The sequence below is a fragment of the Rhinatrema bivittatum genome, chromosome 2 (genome assembly GCF_901001135.1).
Source record: "Rhinatrema bivittatum chromosome 2, aRhiBiv1.1, whole genome shotgun sequence".
In the NCBI taxonomy this organism is placed as follows: domain Eukaryota; kingdom Metazoa; phylum Chordata; class Amphibia; order Gymnophiona; family Rhinatrematidae; genus Rhinatrema; species Rhinatrema bivittatum.
The window spans coordinates 636,071,543-636,092,315 of NC_042616.1; the positions used below are offsets into that span (position 1 = coordinate 636,071,543).

General features: G+C 43.7%; 1 protein-coding gene across 1 annotated transcript in view; it reads left to right on the forward strand.

Annotated features, from left to right (window-relative positions):
- Positions 1-20,773, forward strand: part of LOC115085365 (lipoxygenase homology domain-containing protein 1) — a 462,471-nt gene that overhangs the window by 232,128 nt on the left and 209,570 nt on the right. Inside the window, exon 14 of the mRNA XM_029591284.1 lies at positions 8,192-8,368. Within this exon, the coding sequence (XP_029447144.1) occupies positions 8,192-8,368 (177 nt within the window). The remainder of the gene's footprint in view (positions 1-8,191; positions 8,369-20,773) is intronic.

A 20,773-nucleotide genomic window follows, 5' to 3' on the forward strand; every position in this document is an offset into this window, starting at 1 on the left:
GTCCATCCTTATGTGGATGACTGGCTCGTGCGGGCCACATCGGAAATCCTCTGCAAACGGGCAATCAGCCGGGTTTAGCTCTCTTTACCTCTCTCGGGTGGATAGTAAACTTTCCCAAGAGTCATCTCCAGCCTTCCCTGGTGTTGGAATTTCTGGGGGCACACCTGAATACATGGGTGGGAAAAGTGTTTCTGCCCCATGCTCAAGCATCCAAGCTCGTCGACCAAATACTCAACCTTATCTTGCTCCCGCTCCCGACGGCGTGGGACTACCTCCAGGTCCTGGGGACTATGGCCTCCACCATCGACCTTGTCCCCTGGGCTTTTGCGCATATGCGTCCATTACAGAGTGCTTTGCTATCCCAATGGCAACTGGTGTCGGAACAGTTTCAAACAGTTCTGCCGCTTTCGGCCTCTACCATCACCGACATATGGTGGTGGCTTTCGCTTCCGCATCTTCTGAAGGGAATGCCGCTTCGGACTCCACGGTGGATCATAGTCACCACGGATGTCAGTTTCTCCAGCTGGGGGCAGTCTGCCAGTCTCAGGCCACTCAGGGTTATTGGTCCCCGGTCCAGGCCCACTGGCACATCAATCGGCTGGAAGCCCGGGCAGTACGCCTAGCTCTCTAGGAATTTTTACCGCTGCTCCGAGGCAAGGCGGTTAGGGTCCTCTCCGACAACTCCACGACAGTAGCTTATATCAACCGGCAAGGGGGCACGCGGAGTCGCTTAGTGGCTCTGGAAAATGGCCGACTCCTTGCCTGGGCGGAGCAACATCTGGATTGTCTAACGGCCTCCCACATAGCAGGCAAGGAGAATGTGCAGGCCAATTTCCTCAGTCACCAGCATCTCGATCCCGGAGAGTGGGAGCTCTTGGACGAAGCCATGACCTTGACCTTGATCACCAACCGGTGGGGCCCTCCGCACCTGGACCTCATGGCGACATTGACCAATTCCAAGGCCAAGAGGTTCTTCAGCCATCAGAAGGAGCACTGTTCAGAAGGCGTGGATGCCCTCGCTCTCCCGTGGCCATCGGATGTCCTTCTCTATGTGTTTCCTCCGTGACCTCTCGTGGGAAAAGTTCTCCAAAGAATAGAACTTCACGAGGGACCGGTCATTCTGGTAGCTCCCGAATGGCCCTGCAGGCCGTGGTTCCTGGATCTGTCAATCTGGCGTTGGACGGCCCTCTGCATCTCGGCCATCTTCCTCGTCTACTACGGTGGGGTCCCGTATTTTTCGACCAGGCGGATCGTTTTTGTCTAGCAGCCTGGCTTTTGAACGGCGACAGCTGAGGCATAAAGGCTACAAGGAAGAGGTGATTACCACCCTCCTGCGGGCACATAGGACATCTACTTCATTAGCTTATATCTGCATTTGGAAAGTGTTTGAGAATGTCTGTGCTGCCTCGGGTGTCTCGGTGCGTTCGGCGTCGGTGTCCATGGTCCTTTCTGTTATGCTCTCTTTCTCCAAAGGGGAGGAGCTAGCAATCTGTTACGCTCACCTCCTCTAGAGGGGAGGAGTTAGTAATCTGCTGTCGCTCACTTCACCAGGAGGGCGGAGTTGGCAAGCTGTTCTGCTGTGCTCCTGAAAGGGAAAGCAGTAGCGATATGACATGACCTGCTCCTCCAGAGGGGAGGAGTTAGCTATCTGTAATTCTGTTAGCGAACCGCTGTTAGATACTCCTGTAAGGAAAGGAAGTAGCAAGCTGTACCAATCTGTTATGGATCAACTCTCCAAGGAAGAGGAATTGGCAATAGGTTATATAGTACTTCACTATTGAGATAGCAATCTATCATGCCTCCCGTTATGGAGTAGCAATCTGTGTGTGTGTGTGTGTGTGTGTATATATATATAGGCTGCTGGCAAGTCTCAGAGAAAGAGGAGTAGCTGACTATATAATACTTCCGTGAGCGGAGTCAGTGGTCTGTAGTGGTTGGCTCCCACAAGGTGACAATGTGAAAGGAATGACCACATTGGAGGAAATGGTGAATCCATGGGCCGATGGTAGATGACAGCATCCCCAGGAGGAGCTCCTGAGAGGAACCATTGACTAGGCTAAATATGAGATAAACACAATAGATTCTTTATTAGACCTGGAAGCTGGACCACCAGAGGTAGCAGTAGGGGAGTCGCTGTGTCCGGCAAGGCTGAAATCCTTCTGATACTGGAATGTAATCTCTGGGTCGCTGAGCTGTAGAGAGAGGACTAGACGTAGTGAGTCGCATAGAGTGTACTGGCTACAAGACTGGTACACTCAAATAGCTAGATGTCTGCAATGGTCTCTATGCCACAGAGAGTCTTCAGTACATTCAGGAACAGGAGCCATAGGCGAGCACTGGTTCCCACAAACAGTCTGTAATAAGAACTCACAAATGCTGTGTATGAAATGGCTTCTAAAGTAGAAGAGAGTGTATAAGATTCTAGGAACATGGGCCCTCGTGGAGCGAGTACCGGTTCCTATCTGTAATCTTGCCAATGTAACTCTTGATCTTTGTACCTGCGATAATGTCTTGGACGGAAGGGAGTCTTCAGAGCAATAGGAATGTAGGCCCTCGTGGAGTGAGTACCGATTCCTATGTAATAGAACTCACTGTGTTCACGTCCGCGATTGATTCCATGAATAAGGAGTCTTCTGAGTGTTCTGGCAATCTGAAATCAAAAGCGGAGCTCCCGTGGAGCAGGTACTCCTGGTAAGTTTGAAAAGGCTGAGCAGTGGGGATGGATTCCCCGGCTGACTCAGATTGTTGTTGCGAGTATTGTGGACTGCTGAAGCAAGTCCCGTTGGAGTTCCTTGCTAATTCGTTAGAGGGGTAGCAAACAAAGACCTTTTTAAAGTGCAAATGGATTGAGTAACTACCGGGGGGGATGCCCCCGAGGTTCGCGCCCTTGCTGGTACAAAGTCTGGAGCACACGCACACCCTTACGTCATCGGGAAAATGGCGGATCCGTAGTGTCAGGCCAGCCTGGGGGAACTGGGACCAAGAGGCGGAGAGAAGCCGTGGCTGCACTGTCCGTCAGAGCCGAAGGGAGTCGCATCCCAAGTAAAGAGGGTGGATTGAGGGGCGAGAAGAGGCACAAACGCAACACTTTCCTTCCTTCAAAAGGGCCTCTCCAATGGTCTGCCCTTTAATTCGTTGCGCATCCAAGTGTCCACTCTCGGTTCGCTTCTCGGTCGTGTAGAGGGGCACCTTCTGGCGTCTCATCTGGATGTTGTTCGGTTCTTGAAGGGGGCCAAACACTTGAGACCCCCCTGTCCATCCCACATGTCCATCTTGGAATCTCAATTTAGTTCTCAGGTCTCTCTGTGTGGCTCTGTTCAAACCTCTCCATCGTGCTACGCTAAAGGACTTGACGCTTAAGGCAGTTTTCTTAGTTTCTATTTCTTCCGCACTTCGGGTTTCAGAGATTCAGGCACTGTCATATCTGGAACCCCTTTTTGCGGTTTTTCGGATGTTGGGAGTCTCTCTCAAAACGGTTCCTTCCTTCTTGCCGAGGTTGTTTTCTTCCTTTCATGTTAATCAGTCGGTGGAACTTCTGGCGTTCTTAGCGGAGGATGTTGCGGGTCCCGATGGGGGCGATCTACGGTGGCTTGATTGTGAAACGGGTGTTACTTCCGCTATCTCCAAGTCACCAATGAGTTTCAACTCTCCGATCATCTTTTTGTCCTTTGGTCTGAAAAGGGGACAACAGGCTTTCGGGCTCCTATTCCTCAGTGGTTGAAAGAAGCGATTGCCTCGGCCTACATTTGCCGAGGCCGGTCCGTTCCTGAAGTCTTGAAGGCTCTCTCATTACGTTCTCAGGCTACTTCGTGGGCGGAGAGTCAGTCAGTCCCCTCCGCAAAGAAATCTGCAGGGCCGCTACATGGTCATCCCTGCATACTTTTGCTCGGCATTATTGTCTAGACCTGCATGTCCCAGTTTTTGGTTCTTTTGGGCGGCAGGTGCTCTCGAGCGGGACTGTCTCGGTCCCACCCGGTTTAGGGAAGCTTTGGTACATCCCACGGTCTAGACTGATCCGGGTACGTACAGGGAAAGGAAAATTAGTTCTTACCTGATTAATTTTCGTTCCTGTAGTACTTGCGGATCAGTCCAGACTCCCTTTCCCTGGTTGTTTTCTTCTCTCTCTGCGTCCATTCGAAGCTCTTCCTACAGGTCTCTGGATGGCTGTTACCTATCATTAACTTAAGGACACCGGAAGCATCTGTATGATGTCCAAGGATATGCAAGAGCACTATTTTACAGAGTCCATTCTTTGTCCATAATTGTTCATAATTATTCATAATTGTTTTGTCTGTTACTCTTCGGAGTCATGTTTACTTGCTTGATCTCCTTACTGGGTTTTCTTACTTCTTTCTGCTTTGACAATGGTTATACTGAGGGGCTGCAGGGTAGGCTCTATCCTGATATAGGACACCCTTTTCAGTTTTGGTCTGTTTCCATCTGCTGGACAGGAGGCTCAACCCATGGTCTGGACTGATCCACGGTACTACAGGAACGAAAATTATCAGGTAAGAACTAATTATTCCTCTTCACTTCCCCTCCCCCCACCCATGCTACAGTCCCACTTCCATTTTGTCACAAATTAAGGCCTGTGTATGGCTGTCCTTTTTCCCACCTCCAGGACATGTATGGGCATCTCCTGTTTTTCTGTGTTATCTCATAACATTACTTTTATTACAAGATTGCTTTTCTGTCAAGGTACCAATGCCTATATTTTGGAAACCAGTTCATTTAAAAAAAAATGTGCTTGTGTGTGTCATTGGACTGATATGAGAAAGGCGAGGGTTTGCTCTCTGTTGTTGCCCAGCAACAGAGGAAATCACTCCCAGCATTCATTCTGTTTTCTCTGTCATTCTACTATGGCCCCTATTTCTCAGTGCTTGTGTGGATTTCACAAAACATACAGTACATTTGTTTGTTAAAGTTTCTGTGTGCATCTTTGTATTTTGTAAACCAAGGAACTGCATTTCAATGCTGGTTACAACTTTCAAAACAGATTACACTAGCATAGCCTGCAGCCTTCTCTCCATTCCCCATTACAAAAACAGCAAAGGAAGGGTAGGGGCTGAATTCTACACATTGTAGGCTGTAGACGGACTGCTAAGGTGAACAAAATATGTGTGGTATATAGAATAAAAATAACTCTATACATACTTTTTATTTACACTAAGATTGACCATCTGCATTTCTTAAAAAAAAGGATTAAAATGCAAACTGCCTGTTTCTAAAAATAATGCAGAATGGTTTCTTTGACATTTAATAATATGCATTTTAAAATAAAAGGTAATCATGGTGTTATAAACCACAGGGAGTATTGCAAATCCTCTGCAGTGATTTTATTTATTCAACATGGCTGCCTCCACATGTTCCATCTCAGAAAACAAAAATAGCCCTTAACTGAGCATGTTTGGTAGTGATGTCATTCCCTGTGACATCATTAAGCATGGCCACCTCAATATGGTTTGTGGCATCTCTGGTAAAACACATTTTGTTCTGTTTTGACTGTGCATGCACAACCCTAATGTCTTTCCTGGAACCATATGGTGGCTGCTATCTTGTCAGTGAATAATTTCCTGCTCCCATTCGGTAGCAGCCATCATGGAAAAATTTATTTCCAGTTCTGGAATACATAATCAAAAAGGGACAGATGGAAATGGGTGTGTTTGGGAGTGTAGCTATGAAATACTTCCTATGATGTCATCAGAGGGGCAGGGCATGGACTGGAGGTGATACTGATTGGCTGAGAAGGAAGGTCAGTGGACGGGATTTAACCCTGATGTGAATGATGATTGGCTGAGCCAAACTGTCAAAATCAGTTTGACAAAAGCTATGTGCTATATTCTACTGAGGGTTTTAGACTTACATGCATACTTTTGGATTTATAAAAGTATGCCAGGTACCTTTTAGGGAAAAATTGTGCACATATTTTGGCAAGTGAAATTTATAATTTTCAAAACAGATTTATGCATGTAAGTTTACTTTGAATATTAGTGTAATATATGAATGTATTTGCTAGCTAAGTAACAATGTTACAAAATTGCCCTCTTAATAGCAGGCAAACAACATGAAATATAGAAAAAATGGATTTTTGAGAGGTTGAAAAAGTCATTCTGCTGCATCTAAAGATTGGCTTTGCCATATCCTCTTTTTTTTCCTCTTCTGATTTGATAAGTCCAGTACCCAGGACCTCCATTTTTTATATCTTACTTCTCTCCTTCATTTCCTTTCTACTGCTATGTGAATCTACTGCAACTTCAGTTACTACCATTTCTACTGGTAGGCTGTTCTACTGAAGACCCAGCTAGTGATGGAGAACGACATATGAATGACTTCAGTGTCCCATATCTGCTGGCAATCACTTTTTTATCTTCCATTTATTTCATTTTTTTTTCAACTTCAAAGCCAAAGCAGGAATTTCCTGATGAGGGACCCCTTTTGACAGAGCTGACCTATCTATGACTGTACATATTTACTTAGAATGGAAGTAACTAATATCTTAAATCCTTTAAAAGCCATAATAATTTGTGAAGATTTTTCCGCTAGCCCTCAGCTCTTGATATCTGAATTAAAAAAAACCAAACAAAAAACAGGACAAGGAGTATATTTATACTGTGGCAAAGTGCTTTCTTTTCCTCATTGAAGTTAGAGTGGAAGGTGAAGGCTTCTGCTGGTGCCATCGCAGGTTCTTCCTTTTTCAGAAAATCACCTTTAGGTGCCTCTTTGTGCAGGTTATCTCTGTGCAGCTTGGCATCCTGTTCTTAGAACTCTGTTCCTTCTCTATTTCTGAGGTCAGGAGTCCTCTTTTATATTAAACTGCTAAGGTTTTCTGATAACGTACTACTTATTACAGATATGGATTTTGTTAATTAGCTAATTTATATTCTAAAGTTAATTAGTAAATCATCAGGGACTCTTAGTGATTAAGGGGCCTATGTACTAAGGGGGTCAATATTTAGGGGTGGCAGAGTGAATGCAGTTAAGCATTTAACTTTAAACAGTTAACTTTGTGCAAATATTCAGTTGCACTTAACTGGTTAAGTGTTTGACTGAATATCTGGTTAAATTAAAGACATCCATTTGTGGGTTTGGAAAATTTCACACAAATTTAGCTGGCTAATGTTGACTATCACACTAACCAGCTAAGAGACTTGTTTACTAAGGTGCAATATTGCATGTGCACATGATAAATGCTATGCTAGGCATTTATTATGCAGCAGAAATATATTATTCTATTTGTAAATATCATGTAAAAATTGTGATTATTGCAGATGTTCATGTTATTTCCTTGCACACAGATCAGATGCAAAAATTATAAATTTCACCTGCCAAAATATGTGCACAATTTTTCCCTAAAAGGTTCCTGGCATACTTTTATAAATCTAAAAGTATGCCCGTAAGTCTAAAACCCTCAGTAGTATATAGCACATAGCTTTTGTCAAACTGATTTTGATAGTTTGGCTCAGCCTAGTAATGAGTTGTAAGACATGTAAATTGCTCAGCCTAGTAATGAGTTGTAACACATGCAAATGCATGCAAAGCACTCATTGCCATTTCAAGGAGTAGCATGACTTGTGAAAAAACTTTTGCATTGTGTGCTATGCCAGGGAAGTTAACTACACCTCAAGAGGTAAATTTCTGTCAAAAGCATTGCCAGGCTAAAGTGTCTGGCGATGCATGCAACCGCCGTGTTAAAGGGGCCGCAGTGTCCTAAAGCATGCCCTCCTACTTTCATTGTCAACAATCCCTGATAGCCTGCTACATTTCCCTGGCCCACCTATTTAAATCAGCTTCTTAGGTATTAGTACTGGTTGTACTATCCTTTATTTCCCTGTGACTCTGGAACATAATTGAAAACAAAACATTTATTTTACTCTGACTTTCCTGGTTAACAATTTTAAATTGCAGGATTTATTTTTTTAAATAAAGGATGAATGGTGTTTCTTGCTGTAGATACTTTTGAAGTACTTTATGTATTTATTTAAAATCTTTTATATATTGCCATCTCCAAATCATAGTTCAGCGTGGTTTACAATAAAATACATTCATAAAAAAACATAAAACAAACAAGCTTAAAATGACAACATAACACAAACACAAGTCCCAATTATTTATTACTGAGGAGACAGATGTCTTTAAGTGTTTTATGCATAGTGAATTGGAGAGATCATTAATCTAGTTTTTCCTATTTTAGGATAAAAGTGGAAGCATCTGTGAGCTGCAGGTTCATCTTCATCCCAACCATACTGTAACTCTAGAATCTGTCAGGGTTCGAGGACATACTGTCACTTTTAACCCGGAAGGCAAAGCATCTGATGGTGATGCAACAGGCTATGCAAGACTTTCAAAAGAGTTTGTTGTTCTGGTAAAGGTAAGTTTAATACACAGTTTTGTAGAATAAAGCTTTGTTTTGTAGATACTTAGAAGAACATTCTCCACATATTTCTAATTCTTAGGAGGTAAGGACAAAATTGAGGCCTGGATTTATGCTATGCCTTGGTTGGCAAAAAGTAGTAAATGATGACAGAAAAATGATAATTTGCTCATCTTGTATCTGATTCACTGAGGGTTTTTTCCATAGACACAAAGGGGGAGAAAAGCCTTAATGGATCGGGCCCTTAGTTTGCCCAACTGAGGTTCTTCCTCCTTGGATCTTTACCACCCTGGGTACAAGAACACAGATTTCCATATGGACATTGATACCTTCTCCCTGCCCTCCCAACCCTCCGTGCCTTATGTCTCCTTTCTGACCAACATGTCCTGTCACCACTACCACTTCCATCATCCATCCCAAGCAAGTTCACTTCAATGGCCTCTAGCCACCTGTGCCAAGAGGCCACCCCAGGCCTTGTCTTCTTCCTCTTTGATTTCCAAAAGGCCAGCACCCACTCCAAAACCCAGGTTCCCCTCCATGACCTACTACCAAGCTCTGCAGCAATTCACAGGAACACTGTCCTTGGTACAATGCAGATATTAAGATAAGCACTATCAGAAAATTTGAGAGATTGATAACTTACTTTGGCTTCCAAGTAAAGTTCATTGCTGTCGTGGTATGTGCAGAAAACCCTTGAAGACCTGTGAGGCTGTTTTAAAAATTCAGCAACCTCATGCTAATTGATGCTTGGCTTGTAACTATGGTTGCTTTGTGCAGATTTCCTCAATGGCCTTAAAAGTCAAATGCACATGTATTGCTGCCATTAGGACTGTAACTGCCTCTCTGTGCAGATTACCTCAGTACTGTTAGGGTTGTATCCATGACCCCAGTCTGGAAGCAAGATATAGTCATATCACTACTCTCTGCTCATTGACTTTGGTCTTCCAAAGTTTCATATGACTGAGCAAACACTCAAGCCTCCCTCTTTCATTTTCTTTACCTGTTTGTCCTCTGGGAACAGTAACATTCCTGCTCACCTGCACCAAGAATGACTGTTCCAATTCCAACTTTTCATCTGATTCTTTCACTCTCACCTCCTCTGGGGCAGATTTCTGATCCCCTTTCCACAATCTCTCCCCGTCCCCAGCAGACCTCTAATCCTCTCCCCAGTGCTCTTTCTGGACATCAGGGCTCCAGTGATGCTATCAACAAATGGAGTAAATGCAGAAGATGAGTAAGTCTTTGTTCACTGGACCTACCTTCCACATGGAAACCCAGAGGTAGAAGAGTCATTGCCATAATATTATGTGAGTTATTCTATCATTTTCTTGTGAGGATGCTGAACATAAGAACATAAGAAAATGCCATACTGGGTCAGACCAAGGGTCCATCAAGCCCAGCATCCTGTTTCCAACAGTGGCCAATCCAGGCCCTAAGAACCTGGCAAGTACCCAAAAACTAAGTCTATTCCATGTAACCATTGCTAATGGCAGTGGCTATTCTCTAAGTGAACTTAATAGCAGGTAATGGACTTCTCCTCCAAGAACTTATCCAATCCTTTTTTAAACACAGCTATACTAACTGCACGAACCACATTCTCTGGCAACAAATTCCAGAGTTTAATTGTGCGTTGAGTAAAAAAGAACTTTCTCCGATTAGTTTTAAATGTGCCCCATGCTAACTTCATGGAGTGTCCCCTAGTCTTTCTACTATCCGAAAGAGTAAATAACCGATTCACATCTACCCGTTCTAGACCTCTCATGATTTTAAACACCTCTATCATATCCCCCCTCAGTCGTCTCTTCTCCAAGCTGAAAAGTCCTAACCTCTTTAGTCTTTCCTCATAGGGGAGTTGTTCCATTCCCCTTATCATTTTGGTAGCCCTTCTCTGTACCTTCTCCATCGCAATTATATCTTTTTTGAGATGCGGCGACCAGAATTGTACACAGTATTCAAGGTGCGGTCTCACCATGGAGCGATACAGAGGCATTATGACATTTTCCGTTTTATTCATCATTCCTTTTCTAATAATTCCCAACATTCTGTTTGCTTTTTTGACTGCCGCAGCACACTGAACCAACGATTTCAATGTGTTATCCACTATGACACCTAGATCTCTTTCTTGGGTTGTAGCACCTAATATGGAACCCAACATCGTGTAATTATAGCATGGGTTATTTCTCCCTATATGCATCACCTTGCACTTATCTACATTAAATTTCATCTGCCATTTGGATGCCCAATTTTCCAGTCTCACAAGGTCTTCCTGCAATTTATCGCAATCTGCTTTTGATTTAACTACTCTGAACAATTTTGTGTCATGTGCAAATTTGATTATCTCACTCGTCGTATTTCTTTCCAGATCATTTATAAATATATTGAACAGTAAGGGTCCCAATACAGATCCCTGAGGCACTCCACTGTCCACTCCCTTCCACTGAGAAAATTGCCCATTTAATCCTACTCTCTGTTTCCTGTCTTTTAGCCAGTTTGCAATCCACGAAAGGACATCGCCACCTATCCCATGACTTTTTACTTTTCCTAGAAGCCTCTCATGAGGAACTTTGTCAAACGCCTTCTGAAAATCCAAGTATACTATATCTACCGGTTCACCTTTATCCACATGTTTATTAACTCCTTCTCTCTTCATGGGCTGATGTAATAAGGTACGCTATGCAGAGCATACATTTAACCCTCAGATGTATGCACATTTTTGTGCAAAACCTTTACTGCCGATGCAGCAAGGAGTTCTGTGCACAACAATGCACATTTAGGTTTGCACCCTCGCATGGAAATTCCATGCTAATGATGGCATTAGTTATTACCTCCCAATGCAGAGAGGTGTGCTTGCTTACCTTGTGTATTTTTAGCATTAGAAACTTAACTCCAAGTCCCAGATGGAGTAAAGTTTCCAGGGCTAATGCTAGTTTGCAGGCAGAAGCTGGGATCCCAATTCTGGCACCTGCACTTGATATTTTATGCATAGAAAACATGCTTTGTGCACAAAAGTATGTTTTCCTCCATGCATAAAATTTGAGTCATGAGAAAAAAATGCTTTCTGTACTGAAAATGTTATTTGCCTGCATAATTCATGTTTTCTGTGCAGAAAACATGGTTTATATACATGTATCATGCTTTCTATGCATAAAATGATTTATGCACAAAAAATGCTTCCTGTGCAGAATGCTTTTGTGGTGCACATATATCATTTATATGTAGAAGTCATGATTTGTGTACATCAACCATGTTTTCTGCACATAAGATATGAGTTATGTGCTTAAATCAAGTTAGGCTGTGTGCTAAGTCTTTGCACACATTTTACAGTTTGTGTGCATTTTTTAACATTCGATGCATTAGCATACCGCATAAGGAGCTAAAATAAAAGAGCTTGTGAATTAAGAAACTGTGCACTGAATTGCAGAGCATAGTTTTAGTACTCAGCTTTTTGTATCAGCCCCTATAGTAGGCTCTGTGACGTCCATATTCAGCCTCTGGCTGCCAAGGAAAGTTAGATAGATAAACTTATACAGCTGGGATATTCAAAGGTACAGTTGCGCTGCTGAATATAATGCCTATCTTAAAGTTAGCTGAAGAGGTTTATCCAGCTAATTTTAAGGACCTTATTTGGATAATGCTGAAAACTGTCTAACTTAGGGGGTCATTTGCTATGGTGCGATATGGACTTATCGTGCACTAAATGACATTTATTGAGACATAATAGACTTTATCAAGCAATAAATCAAATATTGCATGAAAAAGTAAACATATCTCTAATGAGCATGCAAATAAGTTAATTTCATGCAAATGAAGGGCCCCTTAGACTTCATACATTAAAATAATGCATGTTATGGGATGAAATTACACAAAAAAATCTATAGCTTTTGAGATTTTTTTTTTGGGGGGGAAATAATGCAAGAAAATCGCCAAATTCACACATTAGTTTTTCACTCTCCAGCATACACGCCTACAGAGGCCTGCATCAATAAAAAAACAAAACCCTAAACTACTGGACCAGGCAGATTGACAGATTAGATGATTTGGGTATCAAATCAGCAGCACCAAGAGGGAAGGGAGGCAGGAAATGCCACCTCTAGAACTGCCTGTACTGGGGGCAGCAACAGGTATAGTGGGGCACAGGGCTCACATCCAGGATCAGGAGGCAATGCTGGGTAAACAGGAAGCACATCTTTTGCCCCTGCTTCACATTACCGGATCTTCCAGAGGAGAGGTACCACCTGAACTCTCAGGTCACAATGAATTTATATGAAGACCTCAAACTAGACCTCGATCAAGTCACTGAAAGATCCCATGCCATACCAGGTCTGGTGAAACGTTTGAGCTCCCTTCATTTCATGGCCTCTGGCACCTTTCAACCAACTGTCGGTGTTGTAGGAGGCTTGTCACAATCATCTTTTTCCAGGTGTTTGCACCAGGTACTGTGAACCATATGCAGCTGCATTTGTACTTACCTTAGATTCCCTACCAAAAGGCAGGAATTTCTGGTACCCTGAAGAGGTATTTTTATGCCATCTGATATGTTTGGAGGGCTGTGAACTGCCACTCTCACCTGGGATCCCGATGCCGGGGAAGATCCCCTTGGCAACCTGTTGTGGTTTGCCATGTTCTGCCTGCCTCCTCTCCCACGGTGAGTGTCTCTGTACGGCTTTCCTCTGGCTCGGCTCAGCTGGCTGCCACATTCTTTCAGTTCAGATGCCACCATCTCTCAGGGCCTTCACTAGGCATGCTTGTACTCAATCCTCTACCTTTTAAAGGGCCAGTGGTGGGAACCCAGGAACACCACCTTCTGATGATGTCATCCACTCTGGGCTATATAAGCTTGATGCAGACAATGCTTCAGTGCCTCGGCAATAGGTCATCTACCTTCTGGGTAGAGCTAGTTGCCACAGCTTGTTCCTGCATTCTAGTCCCCATGTTCATGTTCTTCTCATTGGTTGGTGTGGTCATCGTCTTCTTCGCATTCAGTTTTCTCCTGCTTGTGGCACTTGTCCTGGCTCTGGACTGATGCTGCACTGCACTGAGGATCTCTGCCTGCCACTGACCACTGCGTGGATCATGACTGTGCCTCTCTACACCTGCCATGGACCTCTGCCTGGGTCATGTCCCTGAGTATCTCTCCTTGCCTCGGTACGCTGTTTGCTCCATAGCTCACATATTAAGCTCCCAGCCTGACCTGGTATCTGCCTGCTTAGTGTCTTCTCCTGATCTGGCCTGCAACTCTATCTTTACTTCCACTCATCACAGAGGCCCACACCTAAGACCAGCCAGCCCCAGCACCTGAGGGCTCAACCTAAGGGGAACATAAGCTGGTACTGGCAAAGGTCCAGTTGGGCCTCTGCCTCAGCTAGCTCTGCCTGCTGATGGTGGGGACCTGCAGGGCTCCTCCCCGCTGGTGGCGCCATCTCCCCCTCGGCCCAGGGGTCCACTTCGCCAACACCATGTTGCAGTTCTCCCATGCTCTGGGAGTGATAGGCCGCAAACGTGAAGCCTTCATCCCACTCTGTCAGAGAGAGAAGTTTTACTGCAATCGTAAATTATTCTACTCCCTCAATGTGCAAGTGGTATATGATGCACAAATACTCATCCGCAATGTCATGCCAGGTACACAGGGTCCACACATGATGCCTATATCCTTCAACAATTAACCTTTTTTGTGCAGCTTGAGAATAGGGGATATGGCATGGCTGGCTACTAGGTAAGACCATTGCTTCATTTCATATTATCTAGATATTTCTTTCATGCATGTACAGGGAGGTATATATCTGTCTTGTTAGTATGCACCTCTCTAATATTTCTCCTTCAAAAACATTATCCAGACATACCGTGCAGGGCCAGGCCTAGTGATATAGGCTATATGGTGTAGAACTTAGAAAGTCTAGGTATTTATTTATTTATTTATTTAGAATTTTTATATACCGACATTCTTGATACAATATCAAATCAAATCGGTTTCCAATATAACAAAAACAGTCGCGGTTGAGGTGTTACATTAAACAAGGTGTCTGAACTATAGAACTTAAATATTAAATAGAGATAAATGAATCATTGAACATCGTTAATAGGCGTAACAAATAAGTAAACAATGAAAATAAAATAAAGTAAAAATAAAGTAGAAAAAAACTACAAGGAGCAGCGAACTATGTTAGTGGGCGTGACATGAACTAAAGTATCTGCTAGGGTATCTTAGGTAGGCCAAAGATTTGGGGTTCACAATTTGGTGGCTAAATGTAAAACTTGTTCTAGAATATTCTGTTAGTTCAGAACCCTAAGTAACCTTCTGCCAGAAAAAAAGAAAGGCTGGAGTGTAAGGTGCACAGTCATATAACAAATACCTAGTAAGTTCTGTGGAGCAGAGCATAGAATATATAAATAGTCTGAGTCGAATCTGCAGATGTCATAATAAATTATGGTTGCATCCTCACTACATATAGTCATAACTGTGGCATAAAAGTACTCTGCACACCTTGTGCTCTGCTGGACATCATGTCACATGTATGGTGTTGTAACTTTCAACAACACTTATTAACAATAACATTAAAGGATAGGTCATATACTAACAGTACATGGAACTGACCACCATATATGTGTGTTTGTGCATATCTCTTCTTGTTAGGTCACACATAGCATATAATCCATGTACTTTAGGCCATTCAGTGTGGAAGGCACATACTGCAGGACTTTGCTGTAAGGGGGAGCTAATGACAAATAGTTAATGGGCTAGGTCTCAAAGGAGGTTATCGCTTTGTATGAATTTATTTATTTATTTATTTATTAAAAAATATTTATAACCCGTATGTTCCATGGGCAGTACATGGCAGTTCACAATGACACATGCGTAAACATAGTGTCACATGTATGTATAAAATAACAATGCAGCAGCCATTAAGAACAGAAAAACATAAATTAAGCATGAAGACTAAATATGTAGCCGAAGTATCTTGTTATTGCAAACTAGCATGTGTCAGATGAACAATGATAAATCCATTCATTGAGCATAGTTACTAGGGATGTGAATCGTGTCCTCGATCGTCTTAACGATCGATTTCGGCTGGGAGGGGGAGGGAATCGTATTGTTGCCGTTTGGGGGGGTAAAATATCGTGAAAAATCGTTAAAAATCGAAAAATCGAAAAATCGAAAAACCGGCACATTAAAACCCCCTAAAACCCACCCCCGACCCTTTAAATTAAATCCCCCACCCTCCCGAACCCCCCCCCCAAATAACTTAAATAACCTGCGGGTCCAGCGGCGGTCCGGAACGGCAGCGGTCCAGAACGGGCTCCTGCTCCTGAATCTTGTCGTCTTCAGCCGGCGCCATTTTCCAAAATGGCGCCGAAAAATGGCGGCGGCCATAGACGAAAAAGATTGGACGGCAGGAGGTCCTTCCGGACCCCCGCTGGACTTTTGGCAAGTCTCGTGGGGGTCAGGAGGCCCCCCACAAGCTGGCCAAAAGTTCCTGGAGGTCCAGCGGGGGTCAGGGAGCGATTTCCCGCCGCGAATCGTTTTCGTACGGAAAATGGCGCCGGCCATACACGTATGGCCGGCGCCATTTTCTGTACGGAAAATGGCGCCGGCAGGAGATCGACTGCAGGAGGTCGTTCAGCGAGGCGCCGGAACCCTCGCTGAACGACCTCCTGCAGTCGATCTCCTGCCGGCGCCATTTTCCGTACGAAAACGATTCGTGGTGGGAAATCGCTCCCTGACCCCCGCTGGACCTCCAGGAACTTTTGGCCAGCTTGTGGGGGGCCTCCTGACCCCCACGAGACTTGCCAAAAGTCCAGCGGGGGTCCGGAAGGACCTCCTGCCGTCCAATCTTTTCGTCTATGGCCGCCGCCATTTTTCGGCGCCATTTTGGAAAATGGCGCCGGCTGAAGACGACAAGATTCAGGAGCAGGAGCCCGTTCCGGACCGCTGCCGTTCCGGACCGCCGCTGGACCCGCAGGTTATTTAAGTTATTGGGGGGGGGGTTCGGGAGGGTGGGGGATTTAATTTAAAGGGTCGGGGGTGGGTTTTAGGGGGTTTTAGTGTGCCGGCTCACGATTCTAACGATTTATAACGATAAATCGTTAGAATCTGTATTGTATTGTGTTCCATAACGGTTTAAGACGATATTAAAATTATCGGACGATAATTTTAATCGTCCTAAAACGATTCACATCCCTAATAGTTACAATGTACACAGAAACTTGCATGGGCATACTGTTAGCTCTCCTAAATCATGGCTACATGTTGATGTGCTACTTTATATGCCCACAATAAGAGACATATTCTGACAGATCAAATAATGTGATGGACTTTGTAATGAGCATTTTCATAGATATGCTCAAACAAAGTTATTGATCTTGCTCTGACAGGGTTTATAATGGAGTTGGAAGACTTGCAAATGTCAAACCAAAGTTACCAGTGTGACCCATGCCAACTCTCTATGGCAGAGGTGATGCTGGATATGGCTGCCAGACATGGCTTCTCACCCCTGTTTCACTTCTGAAAACAGCAGCAGAGAGGGGATACAATGAGGCATTCACATCTACTCACTCCGTCATCGAACATAACTTTAGTGTGTTGAAAAGTTGTTTGGGGGAGCCTTAGCTCACACTGTAGCTTGAGATAGTGTTGGCCTGTTGCATGTTTTTCAGTATCACTATCCAATATGCCTTTCCAGCTGACATGATATGGGATCTAGAAGAGGCTCCAGTGTGTCCCTCTGCATAGCCAGAGGGCAATCACATGGAGAGACAGCCAGGTTCATCACAGAATAATTGATTGCTACTTTGCCTGTAAATGCAGGTCATGGCCTTCTTATAACGTGGAAGACCACAGTGCTGAGTGACTGTTGCATTTAGGGTCTCTGGCTCTCAGTCCTTGACTTGTTTTGGCTTTTGCAGGAAGGAAACAAAGACTCAATGAACAAGGTGAACCTCAGGGATAAATAAAGGACATGGAGAAGACATTTCATAGGCTGGAAAAACAGGCTACTTTGTTAGGCAGCACTAAGGCTTGAGCCCTGACACACATTGCATGTTGTCTGTAAAGTTAAATTATTAAGGATAGCCTGCCTTCACCATGTTTTATTTATTTATTTAAAATATTTGTATGCCACAAATCAAAATTTCTATGTGGTTTAACATAAGTAACATACATAATACACTCATAAATCAATGACAATAACAAACAAAAATTATAACTAATAAAATCATAAAGTAAAAAAAAAAAAATGAAAGTAATACTACTTAGATTTTATGCTACTCCATAATGCTGATAGCCCATTTTTTGACTAATCAGCTTGATCTTCCAACTGCTACCAGCTGCTAGCTGCTATACATTTTTATCCATTCAGCTTGGTCTTCCAATTGCTATGTGTCCATGAAGGCCCTGAAGAATAAGTGTGCCTTAAGATGTTTTCTGAACTTCAATAAAGATATTTCTACCTTTAAGAAGCCAATTACATTTTTCATGGCTATACTGCACACATTTGTTAAATACAGCTGACATTCTTGTGGCTACTAACACATCCACATGGGTGCCTAAGCATTCACAGACTCTGCAAGGCATGCTGTTATAGTTTGTAAAAGACTGGGTGATCTTGGTCAGAGCCAGTGATGGCTTTCTCATCATCTCATAGCTAGCCTTTGAATTATGGCATTTGTCTGCAAGTACTCTGAGATGTTTGGACTCCGAACTCTCTAGGACATTTTGCCTTTCATTTGTGATCCATTCTTATTTGTGCCCACCCATTTTTCTGCCCTTAGTCACAAATGCACAGCTGGAAAGAGCTAGAGCTAGGTTTGGGGTTTAGCTTTATTTTACTGTAATCCAGAGGGAGCTCATCTTTTCTCTGTTATCTGTTTCTTTTTCCTTCACAGTGCAGTTTTGGTTGCTTGGCTTTTTGTTACCATCTGGGTATGGGCTATAATTATAACCACAACTGCCCTTCACATGAAGTGAATATAGTCATATACTGTATGTATGAATGCCCCTTGCTCCTAATAAGGTGCACCATGGCCTCAGACTAGTCCCTAAGCAAGGCCTAGGCTTTGAGAGCAGATCTAATGCCTGGACCTCAGCCCAGGCCTGATGCCAGGGCATGGTCTAAAGACCATGTCCCAATGGACCCAGGCCTAATGCCTGGGCCTGACTCTGAGACCAGGTCTTGAACTGGGGCCTCAGCCCAAGGCCAGATCCAGGCTCTGTGCATAAGCCTCAGAGGTCATCTTTTTTCTTTCTTTGACGAAATGATGCCACCTCTGCCATACATCAAAATGGTACCCTCTGATGGGGAGGATGCACTGGAGTTAATTAACTCTGTTGCTTCCCAAAATGACAGTGTCATTTTGTCAAAGAAGACCAAAGACCTACAAGGCCTAGATGTTGAGACTGGGCCTGATCCTGAGCTGAGGCCCTGGCATCAGGATCCAGCCTCCAAGCTGGATCTCGGCATCAGGCCTAGGCCTAGTTCTTGGCTGAGGGCCCGGTGTTGGGACCCAGTTTCTGGACCAGGCCACAGTGTCAGGCCGAGGCCCAGGCATCAGGACCTGCCCTCTATTTCAGGCCCTGGTGTAAAGTCTAGGTCCAGGCCAAGCCCCTGGCATCAGGATCTGGTCTCAGGCCTGGGCCCAGGCCTAGCCTAGTTTGAGGCCCAGGCATCAGCCCTCAGCCTGGACAGTGATACTGGATCCCCGATGGAGCAGGTAAGTTTGTTCAGTTTTTGGGGTCTTGGCTGAGCATTTGACTTGGGCCTCAGCCAAGACCCCAGCGTTGTGCTCAGGCCTAGGCCATAGCTCCTATGTCAGGCCAGTATAGGTAGGTCCCAACACCGGGCCCTCAGCATAGGTAGCTTGGATTTAGGTCCAGGGTGCAGTGTTGTGCTCAGTCATAGGCTAAGGCCCCTGCTTTGAGCCTCGGTCTATTCCCTAGGCGAGGCCCCAGCTTTGGGCTGGGCATAGGCCCAACTGATCAATTTTTTTGTTTACAAAAAAAAGCATGAAAACACATGAAATTTCATCAGATTTTCAATCGTTTCACTTTAGGAACAAAATGAAATTAAATAAAACATTTTGTCTCATTTCTTATTTTGTTTCTTTCAAATGCCCATTCCTAGCTAAGGTTCAGGTGCTCACATGGCATGTATGAGGCAATGCTGTGTGCCTTTTAGCTATCTATATTTACGGCCTGAGTGCACCTTAAGCCTTGTGGATACTATGAAGAGGTCAGGCGTGCTGAATGCCACCAAATCCCATACTTAGTATCTACCTGGAACCAGATTTTAGATGTCTATCCATGGTAGCCAAAGAGTTGTTACTTTGCCTGGGTGCAATGTATAAAGGGGCAGCACTTGTCAGATGCAGTTATCACAGGATATATTAATGCTTTGGTAGTGCCCAAGCATTTATTAAAAATTCTGTATATGAAAGAAAGAAAGGCCCCTACCTATATCACTTGATTGGCAGCACAGGTAGATAGTGTTGAGGAAGCATCAAATAACTGCTGCGACTAGCCCCAGCGTCACTGCATTAAACAGATGATGAATCCATTTCATCTTTACAGTATGCATTTGATATTTACAATATAGAAAGAATATGTGAACAAAGAAGTAGGATGCCTTTCTACAAGGAAAACTCTTTGTAGTAGCTACATGACCCTTTTGTGTCATGTCTGCTTTTTTTACGCCTCCTGACCAGTTAACAACTTCTTTAGAAGCTAGAGCTACAACAAATGTCATTTCTGAGAGGATGATATAATCTATTTTCATGGTGGAGGAAAAGTATATCTCAGCCTTGTGAAGTAATGTGGCTGTTACATGCTTAGAGCAAGGCATGCTCTGGAAGCACTGATAGGATAAATACAATTGCATTTCAGATACATTATATGTTGTGGTGGGATTCCACATTCACCCTTTCCTTTACGTTTTTCTTCTGCAATATTGTCACTTTATGTGTATTTGAGATTGTCATGTCTCACAAAAGTAACGTGTGTTTATAAATAAATAGTGTTTGTATCTGATGCAGTGAAGGTTCTGCAGTGTTTCTCATTGCATCTCCCAATAAGCGAAGATTGGAATATTTATTTTTTATTTCTGCATTGCTGCCTTTGTGATGTCCACGTTTTAATTGCATTAGCTTGGGTGATTTTATTTAGGGTTTCCTGTTCAAGGAGTGTTAGTGTGGTGACTTTTGTAATAGTTTATGGCTGTTGTGTAACTTAAAAGACTATTGGGTAGCGGAAGGAGTGTGTGCCATGGTAACAGAGCTTGTACAATATACATAGGTGACCATGTATACAACTCAACAATTATGCCAGATTTGCAGGTGTTGTTCTCCTGAATCTTTAAGAACTACTTCTTGCACAGAGTTTTAGAAAACTACTAAAAACTCAGGAATATAAACAAG